The sequence below is a fragment of the Bombina bombina genome, chromosome 7 (genome assembly GCF_027579735.1).
Source record: "Bombina bombina isolate aBomBom1 chromosome 7, aBomBom1.pri, whole genome shotgun sequence".
NCBI lineage: Eukaryota > Metazoa > Chordata > Amphibia > Anura > Bombinatoridae > Bombina > Bombina bombina.
This window is the reverse complement of record NC_069505.1, coordinates 207,136,679-207,158,320: the sequence shown is the minus strand read 5'-3', so window position 1 is coordinate 207,158,320 and position 21,642 is coordinate 207,136,679. Positions and strand designations below refer to the sequence as shown.

The 21,642-nt window shown below is 37.0% G+C and overlaps 1 protein-coding gene across 1 annotated transcript in view; it reads left to right on the top strand.

Annotated features, from left to right (window-relative positions):
* The first annotated feature begins 1,410 nt into the window (after window positions 1–1,410).
* CTR9 (CTR9 homolog, Paf1/RNA polymerase II complex component) overlaps window positions 1,411–21,642 on the top strand; it is an 87,389-nt gene continuing 67,157 nt past the window's right edge. The window contains 8 exon segments of the mRNA XM_053689335.1: window positions 1,411–1,516; window positions 2,648–2,746; window positions 5,033–5,272; window positions 6,674–6,791; window positions 6,927–7,016; window positions 8,181–8,329; window positions 8,426–8,533; window positions 10,917–11,024. Of these exon segments, the coding sequence (XP_053545310.1) occupies window positions 1,472–1,516; window positions 2,648–2,746; window positions 5,033–5,272; window positions 6,674–6,791; window positions 6,927–7,016; window positions 8,181–8,329; window positions 8,426–8,533; window positions 10,917–11,024 (957 nt within the window). The 5' untranslated portion in view covers window positions 1,411–1,471.

Sequence of the window (21,642 nt, the reverse complement as noted above, 5' to 3'; positions counted from 1 at the left end):
TACATATGATAAATGTTAATATGTTTCAGATTTTTTTTAAAGCCAGGGTTTATACCACAAGTAGAATTTGCAAAATTAAAAGGAGCATGAAACCCAACATTTTTCTTTCGTCGTTTGGATAGAGCATAAAATGTTAAACAACTTTCCAATTTACTTCTATTCTCAAATGTGCTTTTTACTCTTTGTATATTTTGTTGAAAAAGCAGCAATGTACAACTGGGAGCTAGCTGAATTATCAAATGGGCCAATGACAAGAGGCATATAAGTGCAGCCACCAATCAGCGGCTAGCTCTCAGTAGGGCATTGTTGCACCTGAACCTACCTAAATAGGGCATCAATAGAACAAAGCAATTTAGATAACAGAAGTGAATTAGAAAAGTTGTTTTGTATGCTCTGTCTAAATCATTAGTTGAATTTGACTTTACTGTCCTTTTTTGTTTTACAGTGTAATTTTACTTATCGGCCTCCATGTACTAACAGGCGGGCGGACAGCTTCTCAACTCACGAAGCTGTTCTCCCGCCTTCGTTACACACGGGCATTGGATCTGTTGATCCACTGGCCTGTATGTATCATTACACACTCATCGCAGTGTGTAATGCCCGCCTCTTCATTCGCGCGACTGAAGGGGCTGTCAATCACTGAGAGCTCTCTCTCTCTGTGATTTTCCCTCTGAGGTGGTGTAGGGTGCAAGAAGCCGCGGTCTAATGACCGTGGCTTCTTACATTGCGGGAAGACGGCTTGCCTATGCGAACCTGCCCCGCGAGGGCTCCGGAGCAGCTTTTGCTGCTTTACATGGAGCCCATTGTGGTGTGATCTACAGAACAGACCTCCAAATAGAGTAGCACACTGTCAGTTATGCATGCACTTTTCTTGTGTGCATGTAAAATGACAGTAAAGTGCATACAGAATGCAATTAAAACAAAACAATAAGCTTGTTATTCAATTTGCTTCATTCTCTTGGTATTCTTTATTGAAGAATGTACCTAGATTGTGTCAGGAGGTTGCCCATGTCCTTAGCACTCTATGGCAGCAATGTTTTGCAACATGCTTGAGCTCCAATTAGACTATTTTGTATACTAAAAAAAATACCAAGATAAAGAAGTAACTTGGAATTTTTATTGTAATTGAATGAGCTTTCTAAATCAGGAAAAATAAAGTTTAATTTTGATTTTACTGTCCCTTTTAGACATTGCAGAAAAAAGCACTGAACAGACAACCAGCTGAATCTTGTAAACACAGCCCGAGAGAAGAGATTTTACGGGTTCAGCGTCGGTGAATAATGAAAACATTCGTGTGTTCAGTTATTCACAGAGAAAAGAGGAAGAACGACAGTGACATATGTGACTATAGAGCGGAGCACAAACCGAGTCTGCGCCGTAAATGTGACGTCACAAGGAACTTCCGCGAGCTTTACGTATTGTCCTAAGCAGGCAGCCGTAGTCTCCAGCTGGAGGCCTCTGTGGTGGAAACATGTCGCGCGGCTCCATAGAAATCCCCCTTCGTGACACCGATGAGGTCTGATGGGAACGAGGGAGTAATCTGTGTATTGTTTGTGATCGGCTGTGTGTGTGATCTGTATATAATGAGCAAGTGATATGAAAGCCCGACCGTTCCGTGAGCGAACCCCGATGATCTGACTTGTAAACAGTTTCCCACTGTTGTTTGAACGTGATGATATACTCTTATATTGCCTGACTTGTGAACAGCCCCCTTCTCACCGCTCTATTGCGCCCCCCCATACTAGTAAACATATGTACAGACCCCCCTCCCCTCCATAGTAGTAAACCTATGTACAGATCCCCTTCCCCTCCATAGTAGTAAACCTATGTACAGTTTCCCCTGTACTGCCTGGCATGTGTATAACCCCCCCCCCCCCCATATTAGTAAACCTATGTACAGATTCCCTGTACTGCTGCGCCTGAACTCTGAGCAAATCCCAAAGTGACTAATTTGTGAGCCTAACCACCTATTAAATTGTGACACCATATTATTATATGTATATATAGAGAGAGAGATTTATGTATAAACAGTTAAGCATTGCATTGAAAATAAAAGTTTTAAAAGCAAAAGAAAAATCTGTTTGCAATTTAGGGCTAAATAAAATCATACTACTACGTTGGTCAAGCAATCACTGTGTAGAATGTAGCAGAGTTGGCCTTTTAAAGTTTGGGTTCTGCACTTCATTGTGTAAATTACATAGGTGGGGGGGATACAGAAAAAGGGGCAAACAATAATAAAAATACATTACAGAGTAATTCACTACATGTAACATTTTACAGGGCATGTAATTTGGACTTTTATGCTCTTTTTTTTTTTTTTTTTTTTTTTTAAATGTTTAGAAGTAACTTACTCTCTGAATTTTAAATGACCAGTAGATTTTTTATTTATTTATTTTTTTACAAATTTCAAAATGTTCTTCAATTTGACAGCCCTCTGCTTATACTACAGTTATGTGAATGTTTATTGTAACATTTAAAATAGCATGGAAATTATACAAAGTTTTTTATAAGGTATGAAAATAAAAAAAAACAATAGGCATAAGTAAAACAAATCTAGAAAAATAAATAAAAATAACTAGTTTAATGTGATGTTCTGGATACTGTTGCTTTGGCTGAGTTTGAGACATTTGCAAATCTTTTTCTATAGGTCATTGAGCTTGACTTTGACCAGCTACCAGAAGGGGATGAAGTTATAAGTATCTTGAAACAGGAACATACCCAGCTGCACATATGGATTGCTTTGGCGGTGAGTAGACCTGTTAAAGGGACATATTAGTCAATATTTACTATAAAATAGCTTTCACTTAAATGGCAATTTAATACTGTAAAGGCTCATAATCAATAAATACTGTGAATTTAAAATTAGCAGTAGATTTTTCTTTCTGACAAATTAAAAAAAGTTCCTATTATTTACCCACCCCTGTATCATGTGACAGCCATCTGCGAATAACAGATGTATACGCAGCATATACACTATATAATTGCACATACTCAGTAGGAGCATATAAAAAGACTGCACAGTTTGATATTGGAAGTAAATAGGACATTTTTCTCCTGTGTGTATGTGTGTGTTTTTTTGTTGTTTTGTTTTTTTTCTATGTCCTATCTGAAATCATGAGTCTCTTTAAAGGGACACTGAACCCAAATTTTTTTGTTCGCAATTCAGATAGAGCAGGCGATTTTAAGCAACTTTCTAATTGATTCCTATTGTCAAATTTTCTTCATTCTCTTGCTATCTTTATTTGAAATGCAAGAATGTAAGTTTAGATGCCGGCCCATTTTTGGTGAACAACCTGGGTTGTCCTTGCTGATTGGTGGATAAATTCATCCACCAATAAAAAAGTGCTGTCCAGAGTCCTCAACCAAACAAAAAGCTTAGAGGCCTTCTTTTTCAAATAAAGATAGCAAGAGAACGAAGAAAAATTGATAAAAGGAGTAAATTAGAAAGTTACTTAAAATTACATGCTCTATCTGAATCAAGAAAGAGAAAACATTTGGGCTCAGTGTCCCTTTAAACAAATAACAAAAGGAAGTGCATGTTTATGTGAAGCAGACTCCTACTGCTCACTGGCTGAAAAAAATGCACACAGAAAAAATAAATGGGTTTATTCAGCACAGGAACTTTTTTTATTATTATTTTTATTTAAAGCAATGCTTTATAACATATTTTAACATGTTCACTTTTAGGTAGTACATTTGAGTATTATATCCCTTTTTGAATCAAAATAATGCATTTGCAACACTAGAAAGGTCTTTGCTGCATCTTTAATTTTCTAGTCCGGAGCCTGTAGTTTGTGACTAGTGATTTAGAAGCACAAGCTATCATACTGAAACAATAAGAAGTGGTGTTTTTTTCCATATTACCCAATATTTCTAGTGTTCATTACTTTTTTTTTATTGCTTTAATCTTGTTTGTGCATCTCCTACATTTTTACATTTTCTTTTCACTGGCTGATAGGGACAGCTCAGAGAGAAAAACATGTTGTTTTTTTCAGCACATTTACATTCTATTTTTATTATTATTATTATTATTATTATTATTATTATTAAACAAAAAAAAAGTTCTCAAACATTCAATTTTAAACAGAACAGAGAAGATCTTTTAATAATAAACAATAGTATTATTGTATGAAATATTTCTGTGAAGCTTAAAGGGATACTAACCCCACATTTTTTTCTTTCATGATTCAGATAGAGCAGGCAATTTTAAGCAACTTTCTAATTTACTCCTATTATCAATTTTTCTTTGTTCTCATGTTATCTTGATTTGAAAAAGCAGTAATAAAAGGTTAGGAGCCGGCCCATTTTTTAGTTCAGCACCTTGGTAGAGCTGCTGATTGGTTTGCTACATTTAGGGCTAGATTTATGAAGCCCCTACGGCAGCAAGTTCTCACTAGAACTTGCTCGCCGTGATTTATCAAGCAGCAGTCACAAGACCGCTGCTTCCCTAAGCTGTTCGCCACCTCTAAACTGGCGAAATTCAATCTCCTCGCTCGTGTGCAATGCCAAATACCTGCGGGTAATTTCGCCCCGCCACAGGCGAGCTGAGGCGTACGGGGGCGCGTATACGCGCCCCAGTACGCCTCAGCTATAATAAATCTAGCCCTTAGCCACAAATTAGCAAGTGCTACCCATGTGCTGAACATAAAATGGTCAAGTTTAATGGTCTTTTAAATCTGTGAGTGCAGGTGTTCTCCATTATCATGGCATCCTGCTTACTTCTTTTGCATAGCTCCTCTGACTCATTGAGCTCTTTCCTTGTTCTGTCACTATAATCCATTACAACCTTAGACATGAAGGTCTCTAAAGTGTCAGGGGAGCTATGAACACAGAGTTGGTGGGTTGCCATAGTTACAGTGAATGCAGGTGCTTGCTGATAACCATTGCACAACTTTTCTTTGAATGCAGCACTATATCTAGAATTTGTTTAGTGTTTAATGTCCCTTTTTAATAAAGTGTAAAATTGTTCATCACTACTTTTTATAGTAGAAGTAAATACAAATCATCCTGTTTCCTTATGTTATCTTTCTAGTTGGAGTATTACAAGCAGGGGAAAACGGAAGATTTTGTGAAGCTTCTAGAGGCTGCACGTATCGATGGAAATTTAGATTACCGGGACCACGAAAAAGACCAGATGACATGTCTGGATACGCTGGCTGCATATTATGTGCAGCAAGCACGCAAAGAGAAAAACAAAGACAACAAGAAAGAGCTTATTACGCAAGCTACTCTCCTGTACACCATGGCCGACAAAATCATTATGTACGATCAGGTAAGCTGTGCTGTGTATCCTTATACCAGGGCTTGACAAACCCAGGAGCCATTGGTTCCTATAATTTTACCCCTGGCTCCTAACTTTTTGGATTATTCTCTCAATTTATAGGTATATACAAATCCAACTGTCTGACTCCTAAATATTCTTACTGGCTCCTAATTTTTAATCAGATTTTTCAAGCACTGCCTTATACTTTGTTTTCCTACCAGCAATATTTGCTTTTATATTGTCTGGATTTTTTTTTTTAGGCAAGAAACTAAAACATTTATGCTTTATTTCTTCATTCAATACGAGTGTGAGAGATTAATTGCAGTATTCAGTAAAAGATGCTTTGCCAAGTGTCTCTCGATAGATCATTGTATAGCCCATCTGTACGTATCGCCACAGAAAAACCTGAACTATCAGTGATTTTCTCTAGAGTAGAGGATTCTGGGTAAAGATATGCAAATGAGCAACACAATACCCAACCTTTTTTGCTTCAAGTATTTCTTCAAATGTGCCATTATCAGTAGTTAAAAGCATAGTGTACCATTTTTGTCTTTACCGTAATGTGTTCTTGACTTGTTGCACCCACTGCATTATGTTAAATATATTGAGAATTGCCCCTTTGTTTATTATTGCATTTTAAATAACTGGTTTTGCTCATTGAAGCTACCACCCATAATGAAAATTTCAGTGGTCATGTATTGGCTTTGTGTATATTCACATACAGTGTTCTCCACAGAAAATTTTGCCAGCCGGGTGGCATTGGGAAGTTGCCGGGTGGAGGCAGTGTAATATTTTCTGCTATGCAAAGCACAAATTGCATAATTTAACGTAAATGTATTTAATGATTTGTGCAATACAAATTGAACATTTTTAATATTGGCTCATTTTAGCTGGGTGGTCAGTAAAATCAGCCAGGTGGTGTACCCGCTAAAAATGGTCCTGTGGAGAACACTGTACATAGATAATATATGTATGTCTGTTTTTGCTGTGGGCTCAGCCAAATTTATGGTCTAAATTACAAGTGGAGCACTAAGTTATCATTATAAGTGGCTGGTTAATGCTACCACAAGCTTGTGGTAGCAATTAGCGTTTATAAAATTAACTAGAGATCATATCTCTGGATCATTTTACAAATCTGCCCCAAAAAGCAAGAGTTAGGTTTTTCCTTTTTTTTTTTTTTTTTTTTTTTTTACAAAAAGTAGCATTTTTAATTATTTTTTTACAAAAAGAAAACTGCACTTAAAATGGCACTGAAAAGTGCCTTTACATTGCTGTCGCATATTAACACACAAATCTATATGTATATAATCTGTGTTTGTACTCTTAAATTCAGATTTGGTTAGTTTGTGTCTGATCTCCCTCTGTATGTTCTCCTGTCATTAAACAGCTAGTTTGTTTCTCTGTGTTTAGAACCACTTGCTAGGAAGAGCCTGCTTCTGTCTGCTGGAAGGTGACAAGATGGACCAGGCAGATGCACAGTTCCACTTTGTGCTCAACCAGTCTCCAAATAATATACCTGCTCTGCTTGGTAAGATTTCAGTTTTTATAATGGGAATGGGGACGGGGTTTGGCTCTGCATTGCTGGTGTCTTGTTGTTTTTTTATTATTATAACTGTGCAATAATTATTTGTGATTCCCATCATTACTGTTTGTGTTTCCTTAGGTAAAGCTTGCATCTCTTTTAACAAGAAGGACTACAGAGGTGCTCTGGCGTACTATAAGAAAGCACTTCGTACAAACCCAGGCTGTCCTGGTAGGTCACTTGATCAGGTGGCAATTTCATAACTGTTTAAAATCTATTTAGGTTAAAGTATGAATTAAATAACTCAGATTGCTCTATACTTTAAAAGCTTGTGTTTAGCAAGTTTCATATTGAAACCTGATACAGCACTGTTACTGCACAATATGCTATAAGAGCACTGTTACTGCACAATATGCCATAAGAGCACTGTTACTGCACAATAGGCTATTGGAGCCCTGCTACTGCACAATAGGCTATTGGAGCCCTGCTACTGCACAATAGGCTATTGGAGCCCTGCTACTGCACAATAGGCTATTGGAGCCCTGCTGCTGCACAATAGGCTATTGGAGCCCTGCTGCTGCACAATAGGCTATTGGATCACTCCTGCTTCTCCAGATATGCCTCTATTTTGGGTAACTTTCTGCCTTGCTGCCCAAGACTCTCACCCCTATTTTTTGAAAGTTTCAAGCTCTCTTTAAAGAATCTACTGTTCAGCGATGTATACAATATACACTAACATTTTCTTACCTCACTTCCTCTCCTCCATTTGTCATCCCCTTGAACCCCCTTAGCTTATAAGCCTACAAGCCCAGCTGTTTTGTAGTTCACTTCATAAGAACTGATTTACAACAGTGCATCTCTTAGCAGGGCTCTCTGCCTATTTGTCTTCTATAAATGCTACTTTGCATATCATACCTATGTTTATAGAATTTGTTGGCGCTCTACGAATAACTGATAATAGGCTGTTACTGCCCCTTTCTCATTGAGGAAAGTGAATTTTACTTTATTTAGTGTCTTATCTATCTTTTTAATCTTTAGTGTTTTTAAGACTACAGTTTGTCATATATTCTAAACTGCTATACAAGCCCAGAGGCAAAACTTATTTTCACTGTCTGCGATGAGATTTTTTTTTTTTAAATTAGGCAATTACTCTTAAGCACCAGCTTAATTGCAATGTGTTGGTTAACTGGAGAATAAAGCAATTTGTAAAGTTTTATAATATAGTGTAGTAGTTGAAACTTGTATTGCAAATTAGCTGTAGACAAAAAAAGAAATTGTAAAATGAATCTCCGATAATTTAACATTTTTAATGTTAAGACATACCCCAGTGTTATATAAATATTATTTTCCCTTCCTTACTCTGATTTTAACGGTTGGTCTCCTACTGTCTTGTAGCTGGTGTCAGGTTAGGCATGGGGCACTGCTTTGTAAAACTAAACAAGCTGGACAAAGCTCGCGTGGCCTTTGGACGGGCACTAGATCTGAATCCACAGTGTGTAGGTGCCTTGGTTGGTTTGGCTGTTCTGGAACTGAATAACAAAGAGGTCAGTAATCACATCTCTGTAGCTCGTGAATGTCTGTGCTTTTCACAATTTTACAAGATTGTATTTATATTTATTTTTTTTTGTTCTCTCCCGCAGGCTGACTCCATAAAAAAAGGTGTCCAGTTACTCTCTAAAGCCTACACAATAGATCCTAGTAACCCTATGGTTCTGAATCACTTGGCCAACCACTTTTTCTTCAAGAAGGTGAGCTGTCCATAAACATGTTTTGTTGTATTATTCTTTATAAGTAAAACCATTCTACACTGTATTGAAAGGCCCCCAAAATAAGCACCCCCCAAATGATTTTGTTTTCATTAACACAAAACCGTATTGTATAGGCTCTTCTTTATTACTGACATATTTCATGACTTTTCCAATACATGTTAACACCTCTACCAGTCCCTTCACTGGCTTTCTCTAACCTCTAGAATAAAACACACAAAATCCTGACTCTAACTTTTAAAACTCTCAATAACACTTCACCCCCCCTATATCTCAGACCTTGTCTCCAGATACTCGCCCTCCCTTCTCTCTGCTCACGACCTCCTTCTCTCCTCCACTCTTGTTACCTCCTCACATTCCTGTCTACAAGACTTCTCCAGACTGGCTCCTATTATGTGGAACTCTGACTTGTTCCACAAGGACTCTCCCAAGTTTTCAAACTTTCAAGCGCTCCTTAAAGACTCTACTGTTCAGGGATACATATAATATACACTAACATTTTCTTATCTTTGTTCCTCTTCTCCTTTAGTAATTCCCTTGAACCCCCCCTTAGCATGTAAGCCTAAGAGCTTTGCTGCTTTGTAGATCACCTTCATAAGAGATGATTTACACCAGTAAAAATCATGACAGGGCCCTTTGTCTCCCATAATTGTTACATTGCATATTAGACCCATCTTTTAAGTGCTGCAGAATCTGGCGCTCTACAAATAACTGGTACTAATAATAATAATTAAATTAAATAATTTATGCAAATCTTTTTTTAATATTTTTAAACAATATTTTAAAATATTGCATTTAGTGTCCCTTTTAAAGGGATTTGTACTTAATGCAGACACTTTTGTAAACTTTAGTGGCACTGGCCAATATACAATGTATTTTGGATACAGAGTGAGATGATGTAGAGGCATTGTTTTAATCCCCCACTAGTCCTGAATTAGTAAAAAGATTGAATTTTTTCCTATCTTTAACATTGAGTAGACTAGTAAGTTTTCTCTTTGGGCTAGTCACTTTAACCTCTGACTAGTAAATTCTAGTGATATTTTTAGGGCTGCAACTAACGATTATTTTCATAATCGATTAATCGGACGATTATTTTTTTGATTAATCGACTAATCGGATAAAAAGAGAATCAATAATAGTTTTCTATGTTTTAAATAAAATCCACATAATGAGTGTTACAAATATAAACTACAGAGTAAAACTTCACATTAACACAACTGTTCCTTCAATTTTTAAGCAGTAGAGCACAGTTTTATAATTAAACAAACAAAACCACAAACTGTTTGAAAAGAGGTAGAACTAGAAAGAGTTAGACTATCACTGTTAATAACATTCTGTTATTCACTCTTTTAGAAACTTTGCATTGAAATGCAAAAATCTCAACATGTCCACATGCTCCTGGCTAAGGCTGGTTCTCTGTTTGCAGCTATATTTCCTGCAGCAGAGAACAGGCTGTTGAGGTGTATAAATAGGGTTTTGCCAATTTCACCAAAGTGGGATATTTATCTTTGTTAGCTCTTCACCAATGCTAAGCGTTTTCTACCTTGGCAAAGGGCCTCTCAATAAAGTAACCATTGATTTAATTCTAACATAAAAATATCTTGAATATCTATATTCAATGGTAAATAACCAGCTATAAGGTTAGGGGAAATATTTAGTCCGCTCTAAAAATAACGAATATATACTTATAAAGGTTGAAAAACCAACTAATCGATTATGAGATTCGTTGACAACTATTTTCATAATCGATTATGACGAATAGTTGTTGCAGCTCTAGATATTTTCCATCTCTTTTATATAAACCTATTCTGTGTATGTATGTATATGTGTGTATGTGTGTGTGTATATATATATATATGTGTATATATGTGTGTATATATATATATATATATATATATGTGTGTGTGTGTGTGTGTGTGTATATATATATATATATATATATATATATATATATATATATATATATATTTTATTTTTTTTTTCTTTCAAGATTCAGAGCATACAATTTTAAACAACTTTACTTTTATTATGAATTGTGCTTTGTTCTTTTGGTATCCTTTGTTAAAAGAGCAGCATAATACTACTGGGAGGTAGTTGAACACATCGAGTAAGCCAAAGACATGACACACATGTGAAGCCCCGAGTCAACAGCTAGCTCCCAATAGTGCTCTGGTGCTCCTGAACCTATCTAGGTATGCTTTTCAACAATGGATACCATAAGAATGAAGCAATTGGATAATAGAAGTAAACTAGAAAGTTGTTTTAAAATGACATGCTTTACTTTGACTGATCGTTACTAACTGTTACATATAGTGCTGCTATAAAGGTAGTGATAACTGTATGCATATACTACACTCTCTTGCAGGATTACAGTAAAGTACAGCACTTGGCCCTGCACGCATTCCACAATACAGAAGTAGAAGCCATGCAGGCAGAAAGCTGCTACCAGCTTGCCAGATCGTTCCATGTGCAGGTAAGTAAGCCGTGCACAGTGCTGGTATATATGTTCCATAAAGAAATATGTCAACAAAAGGAATTGAGCTAGTATTTCCTGTTTTAGGTCTTTGCTCCAAATCTGAAAAAAATCACAAATTCCAACTGATCCCAATTTATGATCAGCTCTGTAATTGTCCCTGCAGATGTGAAATGAGCAGTGATTTTCTTTTTAAACTTATTTCTTGTTTTGACAAATTCAATTCTACATCCAAAAAATAGAAAAAGGGTCAGAAAAGGAGATTGTCTCTTGCCCATTTTCCTCTCTCGTCATAGGATGGATCCCTTTAATTCCACAGACTTCTCATGATCTTACAGAATTGCTTAAAGCTATTTTAGCCCACACGGTTTATAATTTAATAACTAAAAAGCACTTTATATTAATTTCTACTATATTTGGGGCAAAAGCCTCCAGATAGATGCTCTTAACTCTATCAGTGGCTTATTTTGTAAAAGGAAAAATCATTTCCTTCAAACCTGTTGGAAGTCATTATTAGGTAAGGAAATTTCCGAGTGACCCTCTCTCATGGGAACACTTTTCATAGCCGTTTTCAAATTCCATCATCTAATAAATGCTACTCTGTTCTTGTGCAGTAATAGCATACTATGTAACGGTATATAGCAGTAATAGCATACTATGTAACGGTATATAGCAGTAATAGCATACTATGTAACGGTATATAGCAGTTAGACATGTGCAGTAATAGCATACAATGTAACGGTATATAGCAGTTAGACATGTGCAGTAATAGCATACTATGTAACGGTATATAGCAGTTAGACATGTGCAGTAATAGCATACTATGTAACGGTATATAGCAGTTAGACATGTGCAGTAATAGCATACTATGTAACGTATATAGCAGTTAGACATGTGCAGTAATAGTTCAGTTGGACATGTGCAGTGATAGCATACAATGTAACGGTATATAGCAGTTAGACGTGCAGTAATAGCATACAATGTAACGGTATATAGAAGTTAGACATGTGCAGTAATGGCATACTATGTAACGGTATATAGCAGTTAGACATGCAGAACTTTTATTTATTTTGCAAATAAATAACAAAGTTGTCTGTTTTTTTTCCTCTCAACAAATCAAATTAACAAATACAACATTTATTAATTTGCTTATTTCTTTTATCTTTTACATAGAAAAACTAAATGAACCAATTTATTCATCTGGTAACCAGCAATTAGTAAATGCTGGAAAGAATTGTATCCTTGTTATTCATTTGCAAGACAATTAAAGTTTTGCACATCTAATAGAAGTATAGCAGCATTGCCAAGTTTGAACAAACTTTTTGTTTAACTTAAAATTTTATTTTTAGTGATAGTAAATTCTAGTTTTTTTTAAACAATTGGATTTTCTAATCACTTTAAAGGGACAGTCTAGGCCAAAATAAACTTTCATGATTCAGATAGAGCATGTAATTTTAAACAATTTTCCAATTTACTTTTATCACCAATTTTGCTTGGTTCTCTTGGTATTCTTAGTTGAAAGCTTAACCTAGGAGGTTCATATGCTAATTTCTTAGACCTTGAAGCCCACCTCTTTCAGATTGCATTTTAACAGTTTTTCACCACTAGAGGGTGTTAGTTCACGTATTTCATATAGATAACACTGTGCTCGTGCACGAGAAATTATCTGGGAGCAGGCACTGATTGGCTAGACTGCAAGACTGTCAAAAGAACTGAAAAAAGGGGCAGTTTGCAGAGGCTTAGATACAAGATAATCACAGAGGTTAAAAGTATATTATTATAATTGTTGGTTATGCAAAACTGAGAAATGGGTAATAAAGGGATTATCTATCTTTTAAAACAATAAAAATTCTGGTGTAGACTGTCCCTTTAAGTGTATTTTAAACTTTTGTTAGTTGTGAGAGCTTCAGACATATTACTAGGGAACTCCCCACTTTCTGAAACTGTCAGACATGTTTCACATAGAATTTTTTTTGTTGTTAAATTTGTGCTTTTAATTTTTGTCTAATCAGAATCTTTAAAATCACAATTCTAAATACACTGTTATATACAAAGTATCAAACACAAAATAGAAAGTGTGAAGCTTAAATATAATACAACTTTAAAGGGACACTGAACCCAGATTTTTTCTATCATGATTCAGATAGAGCATGCAATTTTAATCAACTTTCTAATTTACTCCTATTATCAAATTCGTTTCATTCTCTTGGTATCTTTATTTGAAATGCAAGAATGTAAGTTTAGATGCAGGCCCATTTTTGGTGAACACACTGTTGTTCTTGCTGATTGGTGGGTAAATTCACCTACCAATAAACAAGTGCTTTCCATGGTGCTGAACCAAAAAAATAGCTTAGATGCCTTCTTTTTCAAATAAAGAAAGCAAGAGAACGAAGAAAAATGGATAATAGAAGTAAATTAGAAAGTTGTTTAAAATTGCATGCTCTATCTAAATCACGAAATACATTTTTTGGGTTCAGTGTCCCTTTAAGTATAAGAAATTAAAGTGAATGTAAATTTTGATGCTAAAGTGCCAGGTTTTTAAAAGTTCGATTAAAAACAGGGGCACTTTAATTAATCAAAATTTACATTTCACTCCTGTTGTGAAAAAAAAACTTGCCTTTTAAACTTGACAGCAGCTCCAGCTTCCTCTGGTCGTCACAAGCCATTTCTGATGTCAGAAATGATGGATAGGTCATCCTCCAATCACGGCTTCCCCCCCGGGGGAATCGGTGTCTGATTCAATGCCGTGATTGGAGCAAGCCGTATTCCTCATTTTAGACCCAGGAAGAGGCTTTGCGACGGATGGAACACAGCTCTGAGTGGTGTCTTTATCAAGACAGTAAGCAATTTGTCTATGTAAAAGCACCAACTTGAATTTCCTATTAATTACAATATACTTTTACAAGCTTCAACAAACATTTTTTACCACAAATATTTATTTTTAAATGTTCAAATCGCTGTTTCCCACCCATTATAGAAATGCCTGAGACTAATATGCATGTTCTAATGTATAAACTGACATAACTTGAGCAATAGTTTTTATCATTAGAAAATATTTAATTGCTGGGAAGAAAGAATTGGACAATGGTGTTCAAAAGGGGCGAGTTACTGGTAAACATAAGAAACTGACCTACTGAGAATTTATCTATATAATATATATATTTTTTTATATAAGTTTATAGTGGATAGATATATGCTACACTGATGGTTACTCTGCATTGCTGCTGTATTGTCACTGTATCGTTCACATTGTCACATCATCAAAACTGGCATCAGTGTCAGCAACTATACATTTATCAGTTTTGAGTGCTGATAAAATTGCCCTTTATTAAACTTTTCAAGTTACTTCTATTTAATTTGCTTCATTCTCTTTTTATCCTTTGCTGAAAGATTTATCTAGGTAATCTCAGGAGCAGCAAACACCGATTGTCATTGGCTCAGCCATTTGTTCAGTTAGAAACTAGTAGTGCATTGCTGCTCCTTCATAAAAAGATACCAAGAAAATGAAACAAATTTGATACTAGAAGTAAACTGGAAAGTCGTTTAAAATTGCATGTTCTAATCGTGAAAGACAAGTTTTGGGTTTCATGTTCCTTTAACACACTGACATTATGCACTGTATTGTAAAAGGAGCCCACAATACACACTATGAACATTTCAGTGAGAATAGGGAAAAATGAGACTGGTTAACCTGGCAACAAGGCAAAAATATTGCTGGTATATAGGTCAATGGAAAACTACGTCCCTTTAATTTTCAAGCATGTACACCTTCACTGAAATACATTTTTTTTTCCAACCTGAAAGTCAATTAAATATTTTTCTAATGAACTAAAATGATAGTTAGGTTTTCTGCTTTCTTTTTTAGCTGTCACTTGAATGTCTTGTTTAAAATGCATCATTGATGCTGAATAACAGTTTGAAGCTAATCAATTATTTCCAGTTAAAAAAAAACTCTGTGTACACAAATATCTTTTCTTTATCTCCAGTCAACGTTTACACTACACTGAAAAATGGGCAGGAATTTACTTACTGCTGACTGAAGCATAAAAACAAATTTAAATAAACCATTACTAGAGAGAGTAGAGATTTACAAATGAAATAATGGATTACGTTTAAAAGAAACCTGCTAAAAATGATAAGGAAAGCGCATTATCTGGCTTCAGTCGGACGGAGACTGTGGAGCCATGTTGGTATTAATAAATGTATTTTGCTAAGACATCCTGCACTGTGTATTTATACCTAAATATATCTAGATTAATTGATGCAATATGGGATGCACCAAAGGGTCTCTGTCACTCATTGAAGCTTGGCCCCATGAACAAACACCCGTTGGTCGTATTCACTATAACAGCCAGGCACCATGGATTCTGGATCCTGTAAAAATAATCTCCAGGTAGCTAAATGTTAGGGATTGTGACTGACGCATTCCTGCAACACCCCTACCTGCATAAACCCCCACCTAATGAGCCTTGTATATATATATACACGTCGCTAATAAATGTGCATTATATACCCCACTAGCCAGGTTGTGTCCTTGCACATGGGAAACATGGAGTAAGACTTAGGCTTTCATACTGGCAGCCATAGCTCTTCTAGCAAGTGTTCTCTGACCTCAACCCGAAGGCTCCCATACACCACGTGCGACACAGTTGCCTGTCGCAGAGACCTTCTACCTAAACCTTCTACCTAAGTGACAGTGAAGTGACACAGAGTTCAACAAATATACATTTTTTGAAAAAGGGTATTCATAATAATTTTCATAAAATGTGATATTATATATATATATATATATATATATATGTGTGTGTGTGTGTGTTGTGTAGGTGCAAACCAGGGAGCATGCGACTTACAATCCACATAGTTGGGATGCTCTCTCAGAATGTTCTTGTAGAGCCTCTCAGATTCATGGTATTCACAGAGAGACTCATAGAGCCGTGCAAGGTTATAAGTGGTAGTAACTGAGATGGCGTTGTAGTAATGCTCGTCATGTTCACCTTCAGCCTTGGCTCGGTCTAATGAGGCCAAGAAATATTTCTGTGGTAAAAAATAAATATATATTAATTTTTTTAGCAATCTCACTTATATCATAACAGACATCACATTTTTATAAGCTACAGTGTATCTTTTCACTGTTGATAGCAACTATATATTTTAAGTAAACTGTTTATTCCTCTATCGTTAACAACTAATGCTTATCGCTGGGGCTAGTTTTGCAGCTTCTGAAGCCTGCAAACTGTGTATAAGATAACAAATGATCTGGTAAGCTTCTCTCTTTATACGTTTCATATGAAAACACTGAGTTGGGGGTTAATTCTATATTACATACAGGTCAACTCAAATACTTAGCCACTGCATGGGCAGAAGCTTTTCTTACCCAGAGCTGGCATTCAAGGGGAACATGTTATGTTTATACAATGGACAATATTACATATAAAACACATTCTTTGCTATAATTAAGGTGTAAATAAATAGGAAGATTTCTTTACGTTTCAGTTCAAGATGGTGGTTGTTAAAATGCAGAATAGCCTAAATTGTGTACGTTAAAGGAACATTAAACACTAAATACATTTAATGCACGTCCTTTTATTATGGGCGCACATGTGCAGACACATCAGCAAGGAATGCAGTGAAAGATAGTTTTCAACATGGCGGCATCCATGACTACCAGAAGCAGGGGAATAACACTTTCTTATAAAATGCATTTGCTTTATTGTTCATTGAAACACTTTGGGATTGTAATATGTTGTAAAAACTAAATTTGCAATATACTTTCATTGCTTCTTTTGCACTCTTTAAATATTGAAAAAAAATCTCATATAGGCATATAAATCTCAGGCTAATGTGTGCTGTGAATAGATCATTCAATTGCACCTTTGCCTCTCCAAGATTTCCCAAGCGAAAATGAAGTGATCCAACATTATTAAGGATCTCGGGAGGGACATCTGCCTGGACTTTCTCCTGAAGGATACGCGTGGCTGTGCCATAGGCAGAGAGGGCATTCTGCAACAAAGAAAAGAAACCATGAAAAAAAACTAATGCTGACCAAATACCTATTACCATTATTGTTAGAAAATGTGTTTAACCTAAACATATATATAAAAAATTGAACAGCTAAATCACTTTTTTTTACCAAAAGAGCAGCACCAGAACACTGTCATTATGGATGGTAGTAAATTGTAGAATCATTTCTGGTTGATTTATGGAATAATCCTCTAATAAAACTGGCAAGAACAAGACTGTAAGAGAATGTATGATATGCATAAAGATATACTAAGAATTAAACTTACACCTCGGGAGGACATACTGACAAGACTTGATGAGCCTTTTGGTTCTTATTTGCTGCTAAAGTCAACATTTATAACAGGCACAAATCCGGAATTCAAAAATCCAAATTTTATATTCATATTTTAAAGAAAAACTAAATGTATGCTTACCTGATAAATGTATTTCTTTCCAGATATGACGAGTCCACGGCTTGAGTAATTACTGTTGGGAATATCACTCCTGGCCAGCAGGAGGAGGCAAAGAGCACCACAGTTAAACTGCTAAGTATCACTCCCTTACCCACAACCCCCAGTCATTCGACCAAAGTGAGATGGAGAAAAAGGAGCAACACAAGGTGAAGAGGTGCCTGAGGTTATAGTCAAAAGAACAACGGTCTTAAAATAAAGGGTGGGGTCGTGGACTCCATATCTGAAAAGTAATACATTTATCAGGTAAGCATAAATTTTGTTTTTCTTTCCTAAGATATAGTGAGTCACGGCTTGAGTAATTACTGTTGTTGAGAACCAATACCCAAGCTAGAGGACACGGACAAATAGGGAGGGACAAGACAGGCAGTCCTAAACAGAAGGCACCACCGCTTGAAGAACCTTTCTCCCAAAAGAAGCGTCAGCCGAGGCAAAAGTATCAAATTTGTAAAATTTTGAAAAAATATGTAGAGAAGACCAAGTTGCAGCCTTGCAAATTTGTTCCACAGAAAGTTCATTTTTGAAAGCCCAAGAAGAGGAAACAGTTATTGTGGAATGAGACGTAATTCTCTCAGAAGGCTGCTGTCCAGCAGTCTCATAAGCCAAACAAATTATACTTTGTAACCAAAAAGAAAGTAGTAGCAGTAGCTTTCTGACCTTTACGTTTCCCAGAGAAACAGACAGACAAAGAGGGCAGAGGACTGGCGAAAATCCTTAGTCGTCTGTAAGTAGAATTTAAGAGCACGTACAAGATTCAAATTGGGTAACAAACGTTCTTTGGAAGAAGGAAACAGCCAGTTGGGCTGAGAAACGCGTTGCGATCTATCTCAACATTTGTTTTTATATTTTGGGTGAAGTCTATACACCCATCTGTTTTTATTATTCATTTTAATAAATACGCTGTAGTTTATGGAAGCCTGAGCCTATCCTTTCCACCTCATTGCTTGGATATCCTGGATCCCATCATCCTGTTGCAGGATCATTGTAGCTGGGTCACTGTGATTCCCCAGCCTGTGTTAATTAGCACATTGGTGCTGCTTCGTTTGTGAGTATTATTTTATCACAAGATTTGCTATTTTATCAATCTCGCAGTGTTGCACTAAGAGGCGCCCTCTTTCTTTGTGATCCTTTCACAGATTCCGTTTTTTTTGCTGTTTATCTATGACAGGAGCTGCTCACCATTGTTCAACTGATTTCCATTAGCCACATTTGGATTGCCATATACAGATGAGTCACCTTAACTACTGAAAGTACAAGGACAATCCTGATAATTGGACTTTGTCTTACAACACCTTATAAAGACTCAGCTAAGTTCTTTATACACTTTGGAGTGATCTATGACTGATGATCTTAGTCGCCTGTTTGACCTGTAATCAATATACATAAACATACAATACACTCTGTGACCACCGGTTATTCAACTGTATTGTACCACACTTACAGATTGTTATACTTGATAGATCCACACATCCTGTACTCTATATATGCCTAACACACAAATCGCCATATTATAGCGCCCCCTACAGTTGGACACCTAGGTGTTAACAGTTATTGCAAGATAACAACTTAATGTCTATGGAATGCAATGGCTCAAACAGAGCCAGCTGTAAAACTTTAGGAACAAGGTTAAGGCTCCGAGGAGGAACAACAGACTTAAAGGGACAGTCCACACCAGAATTGCTATTGTTTTAAAAGATAGATAATCCCTTTATTACCCATTTCCCGGTTTTGCATAACCAACAGTTATAATAATATACTTTTAACCTCTGTGATTATCTTGTATCTAAGCCTCTGCAAACTGCCCCTTTTTTCAGTTCTTTTGACAGACTTGCAGTCTAGCCAATCAGTGCCTGCTCCCAGATTACTTCACGTGCACGAGCACAGTGTTATCTATATGAAATATGTAAACTAACACCCTCTAGTGGTGAAAAACTTAAAATGCAATCTGAAAGAGGTGGGCTTCAAGGTCTAAGAAATTAGCATATGAACCTCCTAGGTTAAGCTTTCAACTAAGAATACCAAGAGAACAAAGCAAAATTGGTGATAAAAGTAAATTGGAAAACTGTTTAAAATTACATGCTTTATCTGAATCATGAAAGTTTATTTTGGCCTAGACTGTCCCTTTAAAGACAGGCCTGATTTTGACAAAAAATTGCACATCTGGCACATGCGCCAAACGTTTATGTAGTAAAACTGATAAAGCAGAAATTTGACCCTTAAGGATACTGACTGACAATCCCTTTTCCAGGCCTTCCTGAAGAAAAGATAAAATTCTATGAATTTTAATTCTACTCCAATAGTAGCCCTTGGATTCACACCAATAAAGATATTTACGCCAAATCTTATGGTAAATCTTTCTAGTAACAGGCTTGCAAGCCTGAATCATGGTCTCAATGACCGACTCCGAAAAACCACACAGACGGAATTAAGCGTTCAATCTCCAAGCAGTCAGCTTCAGAGAAATGAGATTTGGATGAAGGAAGGGACCCTGAATCAGGAGGTCCTTCATCAGAGGTAGTGTCTAAGATGGGAGAGATGAAATCTCCACTAGGTCTGCAAACCAGATCCTGCAAGGCCATGCAGGGGCTATTAGAATCACAGACGCCCTCTCCTGTTTGATACGAGCAATGACTCGTGGAAGGAGAGCAAACGGAGGAAACAGGTATTTCAACCTGAAAACCCAAGGAACCGACAGAGCATCTATCAGAACGGACTGCGGATCTCGACCTTGAACCGTACCTTGGAAGCTTGGCGTTCTGACGGAACGCCATCAGATCTAACTCCGGCATTCCCGATTTGAGGACTAAGCTGGAAAACACCTCCGGATGGAGTTCCCACTCCCCGGGATGAAAAGTCTGTCTGCTCAGAAAATCCGCTTCCCAGTTGTCTACTCCTGGAATGTAGATGGCAGATAGACAGCAATTGTGGGTCTCTGCCCACTGAAGAATCCAAGTAACCTCCTTCATGGTGATTGATGTAAGCCACAGAGGTTAGTTGTCTGACTGGAACCTGATAAACTGGGCTGAGGACAACTGAAGCCAAGCCAATAGAGCATTGTAAAACGCCCTCCATTCCAAGATGTTGATGGAAGAGCAGACTCCTCCCGAGTCCAAAGGCCCTGAGCTTTTAGCGAGTTCCAGACTGCTCCCCAGCCCAGCAGGCTGACGTCCGTGGACACAATCACCCAGGAAGGTCTCAGAAAGCATGTGCCCTGAGAAAGATGTTCCTGAGAAATCCACCACGGAGAGAGTCCCTTGACAACTGACCTAACTATTCTCTGAGATAGATCCACATGGTCGCCATTCCATTGTCTGAGCATGCACAAATGGACAGCTCTCAAATGAAATCAAGCAAAAGGAATGATGTCCTTGGAAGCCACCATCAGACCGATAATAATAAAAAAACTGTGTGAGATTTTGCTTGTTGAAAAGATGGCGCCTGAACCAATATGTCGTCCAGGTAGGGTGCCACAGCAATTCCACGAGAATGGATCACTGCCAAAAGAGCCCCAGAACCTTTGAAAAAATTCTGGGAGTCGTGGCTAGACCAAATAGAAGGGCCACTTACTGGAAATGTTTGTCCAGAAAGGCAAATCTCAGGAATCTGTGATGGTCCCTGTAAATAGGAACATGAAGATACGCATCCTTTAGATCTATGGTTGTCATGAATGACCCTCTTGAACTAAAGGAAGAATGGAGCGTATAGTCTCCATCTTGAAAGATGGAACTTTGAGAAACTTGTTTAGACACTTCAAGTCTAAAATGGGACGGAACGTTCCCTCTTTTTTGGGAACCACAAATAGGTTGGAGTAGAAACCGAGACCCTGTTAATGCACTGGAACTATCACTCCCAGGGAGGAAAGATGTTGTATACATTTCAAGAACACCTCTCTTTATCTGGTCTGCAGATAATCTTGAGAGATGAAATCTGCATTGGGAGGAAAAAAGTGTTGAATTCTAATTTGTAACCCTGGGATACTATGTCCACAGTTCAGGGATCTGGGACATCTCGTATCCAGGTTTGAGAGAACTGAGAAAGTCTGCCCCCCACCTGATTCGATCCCGGATTGGGGGGAAACCCTTCATGCTGATTTGGAATCAACTGCAGGTTTCTTTGATTGTTTCCCCTGGTTACAAGACTGATTGGGT